Genomic DNA, 12,594 nt, shown 5'->3' with positions numbered 1-12,594 from the left:
GTGGCACACTCATATCAGGAAAGCCAGGTTTCCTAGAATACTCTCTCCTATCTGCAGTCATTACTTGTATCACATTCCCTTTGGGTGGAGATTTGTCAAGATTCCTTCTGGAAGCTAAACCTGAGCTACCAATCACATCTATTGTCCCTGCCATTTTCCTTCCTGGAGGTGGTCCTGCTCTCTTTGGTCCCATTATACCAGAATATTTACTATTATCATTAGTAATTGCAACTTGAGGTACCCTCATACTCCCTGCATTGCCACCCCCTCCTCCTGCATTCAATATTAAACCTACTCCAGATTCACTTCTCATTCTTTTCTGTCTTTCACAGTAAGCTCTCCATGTTTCTTCATTGAAGCCATAATTAAAATAATCAGTGATGTCTGCACCAGGTTGCCTCCAAGGTTTATCTTCCAACTGATCTAAGTTGAACTCATGAGCAGGCATACCATTGATAACACCTATAGTTTCAAATTCATCTATACTGAATTTTCCAGGTTGCTTGTTCAATTTGTCTGGTACACCTGAGGCAGTTGTGAGTAATCCTCCTCTTTTTATATTGAGGCTACCATATGCAGGGGTCGATTTGATATCACCTATGACGACATGAACGTCGTCATCGGAATCGGAATCACTGGCAGCTTCACCATCCTCTTGACTGGAAGCTTCTCTTACTCCATTTTTATTCACTTCTGTATTGCTATCATTTTGAGCATTGTTAGCCGAAGGAGATTCTTCCTCTGGTGCTTCAGTCTCTTCGGGTGCCTGTAGGGACAAAAATCATTCGATGATTCCAAAATCGTTTATACGATCGAATAGGTTATGTTCTACGATTAATAACACATGTTTAATGTGATAAAATGTTTTCATTTATATGTCAAGGAGCATCATCAATAATCGGTATGGGAAAAGCTTAAACGCTAAATGTGTCGCAACTACTTTTGTTCGTTTTTCATCGAGGAAATCCGATAACAATAACCGGATGAACAGGTTAGAGGAAGCGTACCTCCGTCGGTGGATCAGGATCATTTTCTGTCTTTTGATCGTCCGAGGTTTGTGATTTTTCTTGTATCGCAGTAGGAATTGAGTCATTCTCCTGGCTTTCTGGTTGCACTGATGTCGGTGTATATTCCTTTCCATCGGTTGAATCACCGTACAACCATTGATCCTCATTTTCGTCCGCCATTTCTCCTTTCCTCTCACTTGACAACTAAAGAACCACGCATCCTCTGAACACGCGTAAATGATCAAAATACAAACGCTTCATAGTACAGGTTCGCCAACGTTCCGTTAACGGGATTACTATTTCGACAATTTACGCATTCGGTGCACGATATTTTCGTTAATTTATCTTAGATGTTGAATTATGCCTATGATTTTCATTCAGAAACGAAAATACAAATCTGATAAATAGGGAATTGATTATCGTATGACATAAAAAAAATTGCTCTAAGAGTGGTATGAATGTCCAAAAATTTTAATGATTTGACGTGTACAGAACGGTATAGTGAATTAGTGTAGCAGCAACAGTTTTGTTGTAAGTTTGTAGTTGAGATGGCTGCAGATAAAAATTCAGAAAATCTTGTAAGTTTAATATTAATTATGTGACTGTAATGAATGGATATTCGATGGAATATTTTTTCCTGATTTTCTCTGACACTAATGTCGAATACTTTTCGCTTTACACCGTGACCGTAATCATGTGCTAGACCACGCCACGTATGGTTCTTTCGGTTAACTTGAAAATTGTTATTTATTTAAATTTTGCATATTTAACGACGTGTTTACTTAATATGACAATGCGTCTATTGTAAAATTATGATTATTTTACGTTTTATAAGCGTTTAATGTTAGTTTTCGTTACCGGTATCACATGTTGGACCGCTGGCTTCATTCCAACGCGCATATGATATTTTTATGAAAGTTTAATGTTTTCAATCAATATTTTTTACTTCAGGTAATCAAAATCAACAAATGGGATGGTTCTGCAGTGAAAAATGCATTAGATGATGCAGTAAAAGAAGTAATCATAAGAAAGTACAATTACATAGAGAACTTTGCTATGTTTGATGTAAGGTTAGCTCTATGTGGAATTGCTGTTGCAGTGGCAATTGTTGGTCTTTTTTCTGACTATTTTTACCCTTTCCCTGCATCCAAACCCATTTTAGTTGTTTGTGTTTCAATATATTTCACCTTAATGGGGCTCTTAGCATTGTACACAACATACAAGGAGAAGGGTATATTTGTTGTTGCAATACAAAGGTAAACTATATTAATGTTGATATTATTTCTGATTTATGACTTTGAATGATAATTGTTGAAGCATTGTATTTATATATTGCAGAGATCCAGCTGGTTTCAATCCTGATCTTATTTGGGAAGCAAGTTCATACATGAAAAAACATGATGATAAATATAATCTTGTGCTGTCTGTTAGAAGTACAGCTACAGGACTTGTGAATGAAACTAGTGTCACAAAATCTATTGCAAGTTTTATTGATGTCAATGGTGTTGTCATTGATGACTTAGTAGAAAATGTTGTATCAAATATGCATGATAGTTTAACCAGTCAACGTAAAGAAAAGTAGTAGGAAAAACATTTAATCAAATGAGCCTGTTACTTTCTCTTTTATAATTTATGAAACAATAATTGTTTCTTTCACATTACATGTACTCCACCTTGGTGTAAATATGTTCTAAAAGCCGTTAATAGAATAAAAATTTTCTTGATCCACTTACATCACTAGTGAATTATTTACATAGCTACGTCATACTCTATTTGACAACTTTTTTAACAATATAATTAAGCTTAAATGGATGGTAGTTATCGAAATATGGTGTATGCATACCCCTAGCAATCAAGAAATAGAAAAGTGACACATATTAAGAGTATATAAAGAATATACTGTGAATAAACAGGGGTACATTCATGTAAAATGTGTCATCCTCGTACAGAATCGAAATGTTTTTCGTTTAATGTGATAAATATATATTTTTTTAGAAATGTACTTGTAAAAATAATAGACATTGTCCAGGTAATTTACATACTAAACCTCATTTTTTGAGGGAAAAAAAAGAAAAAGAAACGTTTCCAAACCGGTGATAATTTATAAATAATTTACATTCTATATTAACCATGCGTCGTATCATCTTCCACAAAATCTGCCGCCTCTTCTCGTGTTACACATACAACGTGAGAAACTTTATTTCTAAATTGTTACCTGAAAGTTGTGGTGATAAATTGGGCATCAGAACTAAGTTCGTGAATCATATCTGCCACAGCTTTCCTGTGTTGAGCATCTAGAGCTTGATCAATTTCATCGAACAAGTAAAATGGAGCCGGGTCGCATTTTTGAATTGCAAATATTAACGCTAACGCTACGAGTGATTTTTGTCCACCAGATAATTGATTCATTTCTCTCATTTCAGCTCTATGACCAGTGAAAGATACTCGTATACCTATGTGAAATAAAAAAATATTGTAACAATTTATTATTCTTAATTTTCCATAGTTAAATAAGAAATCGATGTGAAATCTTACCAACTCCGATAAATCTATCAGAGTCAGCAGCCTCTGTAGTCGTATCATCTCCTTCGTCCCCGTCCGCTGTTTTCATTACCAGTTGTGCGTGACCTGACGGCACAAGCTTCTTGAAAACTTCGCTGAAGTATTTGCTTACCTAAAATCGGGAAACAGACTTCAGTCCCGTGCATGGCTGTGACAGAGTAAACAACGGGACGGTGTCACGACGTAAGTACAATATAATATTATATTGCTTACTTGTTTAAATGTAAATTGAATTGCTTCGCATTTACGTTGTTCAAGTACTGACATTAATTCTTTAATTTTCTCATCACCTCTATCTAATTCTTCTTTTCTTTTCACCAATTTCTCTTTCTGATCGCTAAACGACATGAACTGATCCAATGCTTTCTTATTTACATGACTAAAATAAAAGGCATCGATGTATGTTTTCATTAAATATATAGTATATAGTATATATATCTTAATATGTATTATTGCATTGTTGTTATACCTGTATTTTTTTAAATGGTTGTTGGCCTTTTCCATTTCTTTGAACAACTGTTTGGTAGACATAACGCTAAATTTGGAGTATACTTCGTGACTAGGCAGTGCACCGAGTTCGGTAATTTTGTGTGTACACTCTACAATTTTTTGTTGTAAAATATTCAACTTGCTGGCTAATTTTTCTAAATCTTTAGCGTCGGCCTCTATTTTTTCCTGAGCTTCCTTTTCTTTGACCTTCCACTTTTCAACTTCTGATGATTCTGATTTTTGCTGCAAAGAACTTCATGTAGTAAGCGGACTATAATTAGCTAATGATGCGTGTGTTTACCTTTTTTATTGCATTAGTGACCCTTTCATTCTGAGCTTTGAAATCTGCATTTACTTTTACTAGTCTCTTTTCGATATCGGCTAATTGTGCTTTTGATGATTCTAACTGACGTTGTCGATCTTCCACCGATATTTCTTGCAATGCTTGAACCAATTCGTCTTTCCTCCTCACCAAATTATTGGTCAATAAATTTTCTAATTTATTTTTCTCCGCTTCTAATCGCATTCGTTTGGCAAACGCCTCTTTGTTGTCCTTTGTCAAGCGTCTGATATCATCATTTAACGTGTCAACTTGACGTTGATCAGCAACCGATAGTTGTGCCATGAGTTCTTGATGCAATTCACTTTCCAAACCTTCCTTCGTTGCACGCATTGCTTCTAAACTCGATGTACATTGTGCTAAGCTCCTTTCTTTTGGTGTGCGATATCGTTCTATTGCACTCAGTTCTTCTTTCATAAGTCGAATTTCTAAAAAAAAAAAAAAAAAAAAAAAAAAAAAAAATGAATTAAACATTGTTTGAAATCTATTAAAATAACATAAAATCTTACAAGAATAACTTACTTAGCTTTACTGTTCTTAGTTTCCGTTCTTTGCATTTCGCTAACATAGGAACTGATGTTTTGGTCCGCTTTTCTGATTTCTTCTTTAAGCGTTGCGAATTGAGATTCGAGAGATGAAATTTGGGCCATTAACTCTGATCTGGTTTTCTGTATTTCTAAACGCGATCTTAAAGTATTGAAGTATCCACCAGTTAAGGACCCTTTCGAGGATACTTGATCACCCTCAAGAGTGACACAATCCAAGCCCGATGTTCGGGCTAAATTTGTCGCAGCTTCTAAGTTACGACAGATTAAGGTCTTTCCAAAAATATACCTGTAATTGCAATTAAACATGGACGTGTTTGTAGCTTTCATCACTTATCGAAATTAGAAATATCAGTGTTTACTAACCTTAAAGCTTTATCATATTTCTGATCGTAATTTAACTGAGATATCATAGGTATAGCATCGCTAGTTTCTGGATAATCTATGTCTTTCACATGAAGTCGATTTAAAGGCATGAATGTTACTTCTCCCGGCAGTCGTTGGTTATTCATTTCTTTCAAGATTTTCGTTCCAAATTTATCAGTTTCGACAATGTGGTGGAACAACCTATTACCAGCAGTCACTTCTACAGCCATATAAACACTCTTGTCGCAACTGAAATTTTCAATTACAGGCCCATAATAACTACTCACCTCATGAGCCATATCTTTACGTGTTCTGTAAAGTAAACCTGTACATTAATCAATATGATCCCTCGCAAGTAATTAAATCATATCTACCGAAATGTATCCAGCACTTTCCGCACGCTATCTCGACCATTTAGGATAGGTTTCCCCGCCATAGATCGTAAACTTTGATCCGCTTTGGCCAAATCTTCTTTTAGCCCCGATAAATTAAGCTGTAACACGCTCTCTTGGCGATACCTGTGATGACATAAATTTAACTTACACATTGTTAAGTTTTTTGAACTATAAAAAAAGCTATATTGAATGAACAGACTGTTCTTTTCGAGTAGCTTGACATTGGTCCTTTGATTTGGTGAGTTCGTAATATTGTTTGTTGTGTTCGTCTATCGAAGCTCGTTGTTGCTCCATTTCACGCGTATGTTCTTCAATCTTCTTTTCTAAAGTAACCTGTTTCTCTGCATCCCGCTTTAAGTCTTCGCCAATTTTTCTTTGATGCTCCTCTTTATCTTTAATTTGTTTGGTAAGTTGTTTAAGCTCGTTTTGTATCCATTTATCTCTCTCATCCTAATGTGAAGGAATTATTACAGTATTTTTCGTACATTTCATCTTGCATTTAATAAAGTTTAATATTCAGTACCCTGCTTGTAAACTGGCTGCCACGTCCCTGCTTGGCATATAATTCTTTCCGCTTTTGCTCTTTTAATTGCAATTCACGCGTACATTCCTCCTCAACGCGTTTCATTTCCTCATACTAAAATGGAATTTATATTTATAATTTTCGAATTTAAATAGAGCAATAATAATATGACTTACTTCCGGTTTTAGTTCTTCCAATTCTGCTTCCCTTGCCGCAATATTCACTTTTAACTTCTCCAATTCTTGTTGGGCGCGTTTTCTACTGTCATTGTCTCCTTTGACTTCCTCCAATAAATCGTTAATGGTTAACGTTAACTTGGTCTTCTCTTTTAACAATTGTTGCTGCTCAGCACTGCAAATTTTATCTTTAATTTCCGGTTAACATAAGTATATTTATAAAAATATATCTTTATGAATATTACCTGAGCGTATCCCGTTCTTCTTTAGCGGTTTGCACTTCTTTCTTTGCTTCTTTAAGACGTTTTGTTGCGGCTCTTACCATTTCTTGAGCAGTTTTTGCTTCTGCACATAATCTTGCTTGTTCAGCACCGCTATTAGCTCTAGATTTTTCGAGTTCTTCCAGTTTTCTCTTATTCTCTTTGAGTTCCCGTTCGTGAATCGTATATTCTAAACAACGACGCTGTTTGTCCCAACATTGATATTCCTTGAGTTCTTCTTTTTCTTCTTCCAGCGTCTTTAAACGTTCCTCTACAATACAATTATGAATTATTATTCTATAGAAAGTTATCATACATTTAAATCATGATTTACCTATGGTTCTTAAAAAATCTTGAATTTTCTCTAGTTTCCCTTCAGTTTCTTTTAAAATAAATTTTGATTCCTCTCTCCTATCATCATATACTCTAGTGCCAGCTACTTCTCTTAACAATTTAAGTCTTTGAGAGTCAGGTGCAGTTGCCATTTGATTGATCTACACAATGTAATGCATCTATACCTTTTTCTGTTCTCATAAGTCATGAATTTAATATGATACATACCTTTCCCTGTTTTACAATATAATATGGATTTGATCTTGAAAATCCTGCTGATTCTAATAGATTCATCACATCATTTCTAGTTACAATCCTTTTATTAAGAAAATATTGGTCTTTCTTTGAGCCAATTACTCTTCTCAAATATACTTCCTCTTTATCAATCTATAAGAATAAACAACAAAGCTGCAGTGGAATGTTAAAAAATAAGGATATAAATATGTAACAATAAATTTTATATATACTGGTAATCTTCCATCAGAATTGTCAAATATAATTTCCACATGGGCAGAAATAACTCTTGGTCCTGTACCCTCATGTAACAAAGCCTGCCTCTGTTCAGGTCTGAGGTGAGAAAATTCATCACTTAGAACAAACTGAATTGCATAAAAGAAATTACTCTTGCCAGAACCATTTCTTCCAACTAGAAATAAAAGTATCATTTATATGTATTTCATTAAGAAATTCCTTCAATTAACATCAGTAACATAAATACACATACCAACTACATTGTGCCTTGGATCAAAGGGTTCTACTACTGTTTGTTCACGATATGACTTGAAACCCTGTATAATCACCTAATCACAGAAAGATTCATTGTATATAATATACTTAGTTTACCTATAATATTTAATTGTATTGAATTGCAATAGGAATATTTCATTAAGATCAAGACAACAATTCTCCTATAAAAAAAAGTTATTGGACACATTTGACATATTTCTAATCACTTAGGTAAATATAGATATTATGGTCACATTTTTAAGGTTTCCCTCTAACCTCGTAATAGTGTAACATCTTGTTTGACATTAACATCGAATGTAAGAAGTTACAGGCATTGTGTTTAAGATAATCTTTATAGGTGTTAAAGCTAAATTACAGTAACGATATTTGCTTCGATTGAAAAGCGTCTACCTAGAGGAAGTTGTGGAAAGCGCGCAAAAAGAGACGGACATTAACAAGACCATCTTTTTTTTTGTAATACCTGTTTGATGTACATGGTGAGATTAAAACTCATACGAGTACTTCTCGTGTTAACGTCCTACGGTAACTCAATCAGAAACTTAATTTCTGTGTCACTGAACGGAACAAAAACATTCAACCGACTTGTTGGCACAGCGACATTTATAAATTTGCAAGGCGACATTATAATAATGTCCCTAGATTTGGGCGGGAGACATGTTTCTGTTACCACTACATAAGTAAAGAAACACTACTTTTTATTTGACAAAAATCACTATTCTTTCATCCTATTTTTATCATAAGGATACGTGGCATAGAAATAACATTACGACAATAAGTGAGGTTTAACGAGTACTTTATTTTTACAAGAATATAAAGGATAAGTTCTACATTTTATTACTACATGTCACTTAATGATGAATGCTCAATGCATCACTTTGAACTTCATGACTCAATTGGGTTTGCAGATTAGACAGCTTATTTTTCAATGCTGCAATGCCCATCATTACAATATTCTCAGGTTTTAAAGCTCCACTGCTCTCAACATTGAAGTAATATTTATTAGGTTTCGCTTCCCAGTTGAATGGTGCCTCATCTAAAGCATTATACAATTTAATTTCACACATAAATCTTTTCTATAGCAATGCAATACTTACATTGATCTTCCTCTAATTCACTGTATTCTGATTTTGGCCATTCATCAGGCTTTGGGAATAATGTGTGCCTCATGGAATTATCTGGATCATATTCAAAGCTTACACCAGCAGTAGGATTCCACTTTGCATGTTCTTTTCCAAAACCTTTCTTTGCATATGCTCTTAGTTTTAGTTCTTGACCCTTTCTCAATTTAACTATCAAGATTTCTATAAAGAAATAGGTCAATTTATGTTGGATGTTAAATTATGATAGTGGTAGATGTGTCGCTATAAAAAATATCAACCATCTGTTTCTCCATATTCACTGGCATCATCTTCTCTATGCCTGGATGTAACAGGAAGAACTCTTGGATCACTGGATTTAAAATCTGCAGTGGTTACATGTCGCGTTTGATCTTCCGTACATTTTACATCAAGCGTGAATTCCACACTGCACTCAGGACAAAAATCCATGCACTGGCAATCTCTTGTATATTGTATCCTATCAACAACCTAAACAATTTTAATACAATCTTTTCTAGCTATGTTCAAAGATCATTAAAATATAAAGTGTCAGATTTTCAAATATTTACATCATCACTTATCAACGGTATCATTCCGATTCTATGCGCTAAAAATTCATCACTTAAGACGGTCGAATTGGCTTCTAATTGTATCCAATCGATAGCCATTGTAGGCGTTTCAGCGATAAAAACCCGCCTCATACTATTTGCTACACTATAATTGCATTGATACATTTAATAATATAAAAAAGGAACGTTAATTGTAGCATAACCTATTATACCTCAGTTCCGTATCTTCCACTTGAAATTTGACATTTTCTTCCGTTAAGTCCGAAATATGAACCGATGGCTGATTCGCGTATGGCATTTTGTTGGATTGTTTACCTTAAAAAGTATAGAGAAACTTATTTTATAATTAGTATACCTATTCTATTTCTCTTAAACGAAGTGTCACTTTTTCTGTTGGTATGCATATGGCATATGTACGTTCAGGAACGAGGCGCCATCGTTCAGTATTAAATATGTACCGGACTTATTTAAAAAACACTTACTTATTTCTTATCGTAAGGTATGAATAAAAAATTGTTTAAGATGTCGTGTATTTTTTATTAAAAAAAAGTCATTACACATCATTCGTCACATAATACGAAAAGTAGACAAAATTACATCGAAGAATATACTTGAACACTAAACAACATAATCGTCTTGCATAGTTTGTAGATTCTAGTAAAACTAATTCATAAACAAGGTTGAGTGTATAGAATAATTTGTCTAGTTGTTGTATATAAAGATAGCACATATACATATGTATAAATACCGAACAATAATCAGTAAAATCTAACACTTTAAATTACTATATACCTATATTGCCACTTCGGTTTGACTCGTTTTTATAATTTCGCAAGAAATTATATTAATGCATGCATGCAATCAATCATTTATGCAATAAATAATGAAAAAGAGAGTATATTTCTGGTAACATTTAAAAATAATATGAAACGTAAATATTACAAAGCTAACATTTGTATAATGCAAAGCCACTATTTTTTTATATGGCACTAAACGTTTGTAAAAATTGGAAGACTGTGGTTTATGGGACACTATTTCTTGAATATTTGAAGTTTGTGCAATCATAAATTATAATGTATTGTAAATGCAGCATAAATAGGAATACCAAAGCATATGAGAGCTGAGAGCATGGCATTAAGAAGTGTTAAAATTATTTTTACCAATGGAAGTTTTTGATAACTACTATGGAAAAAGATAAAAATTTTGGTAACGCATTTAATAATTGGCTCTCAAAGTTCGTCCGTGAAACGCTCGATATCTTGCAAGTGGTCTCCATAGTCTGTAGCTTCACTACCTACAAAAGTATCATGATGGTCTAAAATTTCATCGAACGATAATCTATTATCGTGATCATCGTCAGATGCCGCGAACAGATGTGTTACTTCGTTGCTTGCAATTTCCCTGTAATAATTAAAGATATGAAATATGCCTGACAATTAACAACCAAAATAAATTTGATATAATCATTTACTTACTCATTACTTGGCACTAGCCAAGAAAGTACCTCATCTGAATCTAGTCTCCCATCTCCATTTTTGTCATGCTCATAATCAAACTTGCTTTTTTCCATTAATAACCATTCTTTATCTTCTGCCTTTGCTTTGTTTCCAATAAATTCTTGAAAGCTAATAAACCCATCTTTATCTGTATCTTTGTCATCTAAGGCTTGCCTCAATAAAAGTGGGAACATTCTTGGTGTTTCTTCAGGATGAGTGTAAGCTTTAAATTCCTCTGTATCCAAATAACCATCCTTATCTATATCAGCTGCCTCAAATGTCTGCTTGTCATCAGTGATGAGTTTGTCATCCACTGCTAAATCCTCTGGATCCGTGCCATATGTATCTTGTAAAATTTCACTCCAACTGACTTTACCATCTTCATCTGTATCAGCATCCTCTAGCCTGTCTTGAGATTCTTCAGCAGAAAGCATGCTAAAGGAACGCAAAATCCAAGCTTTTAGCTCATTTCTCTCAATGTACTTGTCATTATTCAGATCCATTTTTGTCAATAAAATTCCCAATCTTCTCTTGGACTCTTCTGTTGGAAGTTTATCAAATTTTTCTGTTTCCTTTACACTTCCTGTGAAAAATAACGGAGCATACTTTGTTATTATATATTGCTCTGCTTCCAATTCGACAAGCTGTGAAAGTAATACAAATTAGGGTATACCAAGAATAGCCTCATGATCGAAATCCTGATGATTTTCTCTCGTATAATGGTCCTTTCCTCGTGGACTAAACGGACCATCCTTTGTTCTCTCACCGCTATTAGCTTTATTATGTTGAGAGTGTATATGCGCCGATGCTGCGTTTCCGAAAGAGCATAATCCAAAGGTCGTAATAATGAAAAGAAGAAGAGTTGTGACACGCATTTGGCGTGTATTCATCGTAAGTTCTGTGAATATTCTGAAAATTAAGCGTAAACGGAGATAACCTCACAACATGAAGAATTTGACAGATACACTATCATGTATGCCGAATGCCATAACGAGTTTTATCGATTGCTCGTCTTTACGCATGTCGTATAATCGTTCTCGAAAATCGATCTTGATAAAATTCAAATTCGATAGGTTTCGATAGAATTATCAGTTAGTTCTGAAAATGGCGTGTTTAATTACGAAGCGTTTGTCTAAATTGTAGAAAATTGAATTTTTAAATATGGATTCATATTGTGCTTTTGTTTTTTAGTGGTTCCCTTAAAAGTGACAAAATCCAAGAAGTTTTATCGATGATATTTGCAGCTAATACTGCGAAAATGACGACAGAGAATCGAGATGAGTGACTATAAAATTTTACATGCAAATGATTTAACAATGCTGTATCATTGATTTATAAGAATACGATAGTCTCTACTCTTACTTTCGTATTGTGTATTAAATAAGATTACTTACCCGTTAAAAAATGTTCAACTATTCAAATTGACATCGTAATGAATTAATATTCTACTCTCATAAAAAGATAATCTTTAGTCAAGGAAATATTCGATTTTTTCCTTGCCTGTTCACTTTTTTCTTAAATTAAACTCTCTTTCATTCGAGATATCAGTAACACACGCGCGTGTCGAAATACATGTAGTCGTTTGCTGCGTCTCGTCGTGAAAAGAAACGAAGAAAAAAAAAAGCGTCAGGGCTGCCTTAGCCACGATCAGTATGTGCAGTCATGATTTTGTTCTAGGGCGTGCGTTCA

At 34.2% G+C, this 12,594-nt stretch overlaps 5 protein-coding genes across 5 annotated transcripts in view; 1 reads left to right on the top strand and 4 right to left on the bottom strand.

The window, feature by feature from the left end:
• LOC108573720 (pre-mRNA 3'-end-processing factor FIP1) overlaps nt 1-1,214 on the bottom strand; it is a 2,351-nt gene extending 1,137 nt beyond the window's left edge. The window contains exons 1-2 of the mRNA XM_017936196.1: nt 1,008-1,214; nt 3-766 (exon numbers count right to left, since the gene is read on the bottom strand). Coding sequence (XP_017791685.1) covers nt 3-766; nt 1,008-1,187 — 944 coding nt within the window. The 5' untranslated portion in view covers nt 1,188-1,214. The remainder of the gene's footprint in view (nt 1-2; nt 767-1,007) is intronic.
• A 296-nt stretch (nt 1,215-1,510) lies between these two features.
• LOC108573906 (probable signal peptidase complex subunit 2) lies at nt 1,511-2,589 on the top strand. The gene is made up of 3 exons (XM_017936395.1): nt 1,511-1,585; nt 1,959-2,263; nt 2,346-2,589. The coding sequence occupies exons 1-3, from the start codon at nt 1,556-1,558 to the stop codon at nt 2,587-2,589; spliced, it is 579 nt and encodes a 192-aa protein (XP_017791884.1). The 5' UTR covers nt 1,511-1,555.
• A 120-nt stretch (nt 2,590-2,709) lies between these two features.
• On the bottom strand, nt 2,710-8,318 carry LOC108574067 (structural maintenance of chromosomes protein 3). Its single transcript, XM_017936582.1, is given in 17 exon segments — nt 2,710-3,460; nt 3,543-3,681; nt 3,783-3,948; nt 4,039-4,301; nt 4,360-4,847; nt 4,916-5,232; nt 5,310-5,621; nt 5,684-5,827; nt 5,904-6,154; nt 6,228-6,341; nt 6,404-6,578; nt 6,649-6,934; nt 6,998-7,157; nt 7,225-7,383; nt 7,464-7,642; nt 7,721-7,796; nt 8,204-8,318. Coding segments are annotated over 17 exon segments (3,591 nt in total). The 5' UTR covers nt 8,237-8,318; the 3' UTR covers nt 2,710-3,131.
• Nucleotides 8,319-8,591: 273 nt separating this feature from the next.
• LOC108574087 (DNA-directed RNA polymerase II subunit RPB3) lies at nt 8,592-9,795 on the bottom strand. The gene is made up of 5 exons (XM_017936606.1): nt 9,622-9,795; nt 9,410-9,554; nt 9,122-9,329; nt 8,838-9,044; nt 8,592-8,776 (listed from the first exon to the last, which is right to left on the bottom strand). Exons 1-5 carry the CDS (start codon nt 9,705-9,707, stop codon nt 8,592-8,594), a joined length of 831 nt encoding a protein of 276 aa, XP_017792095.1. The 5' UTR covers nt 9,708-9,795.
• An 843-nt stretch (nt 9,796-10,638) lies between these two features.
• LOC108574078 (reticulocalbin-2) lies at nt 10,639-12,373 on the bottom strand. The gene is made up of 4 exons (XM_017936593.1): nt 12,300-12,373; nt 11,579-11,814; nt 10,885-11,488; nt 10,639-10,810 (listed from the first exon to the last, which is right to left on the bottom strand). Exons 2-4 carry the CDS (start codon nt 11,793-11,795, stop codon nt 10,639-10,641), a joined length of 993 nt encoding a protein of 330 aa, XP_017792082.1. The 5' UTR covers nt 11,796-11,814; nt 12,300-12,373.
• Nucleotides 12,374-12,594: the final 221 nt, after the last annotated feature.

The sequence above is a fragment of the Habropoda laboriosa genome, unplaced genomic scaffold (assembly GCF_001263275.1).
Source record: "Habropoda laboriosa isolate 0110345459 unplaced genomic scaffold, ASM126327v1 scaffold20, whole genome shotgun sequence".
NCBI classification, from domain to species: Eukaryota; Metazoa; Arthropoda; class Insecta; order Hymenoptera; family Apidae; genus Habropoda; species Habropoda laboriosa.
The sequence above is the reverse complement of the archived record's forward strand: the minus strand, read 5'-3'. Positions and strand labels throughout refer to the sequence as shown.

Bases quoted from the DNA above. Each gene is read 5' to 3' on its own strand.
- LOC108573906 (XM_017936395.1), top strand. From the start codon at position 1,556: ATGGCTGCAGATAAAAATTCAGAAAATCTT. The intron at 1,586-1,958 runs GTAAGTTTAATA...TTTTTACTTCAG, and splicing joins ATAAAAATTCAGAAAATCTT to GTAATCAAAATCAACAAATG. The intron at 2,264-2,345 runs GTAAACTATATT...TATATATTGCAG, and splicing joins TTTGTTGTTGCAATACAAAG to AGATCCAGCTGGTTTCAATC.
- LOC108574078 (XM_017936593.1), bottom strand. From the start codon at position 11,795: ATGAATACACGCCAAATGCGTGTCACAACTCTTCTTCTTTTCATTATT. The intron at 11,489-11,578 runs GTATACCCTAAT...TATTTTTCACAG, and splicing joins CGATCATGAGGCTATTCTTG to GAAGTGTAAAGGAAACAGAA. The intron at 10,811-10,884 runs GTAAGTAAATGA...TAATTATTACAG, and splicing joins TGGCTAGTGCCAAGTAATGA to GGAAATTGCAAGCAACGAAG.
- LOC108574087 (XM_017936606.1), bottom strand. From the start codon at position 9,707: ATGCCATACGCGAATCAGCCATCGGTTCATATTTCGGACTTAACGGAA. The intron at 9,555-9,621 runs GTATAATAGGTT...ATGCAATTATAG, and splicing joins GTGGAAGATACGGAACTGAG to TGTAGCAAATAGTATGAGGC. The intron at 9,045-9,121 runs GTTGATATTTTT...ATTTCTTTATAG, and splicing joins TGAATATGGAGAAACAGATG to AAATCTTGATAGTTAAATTG.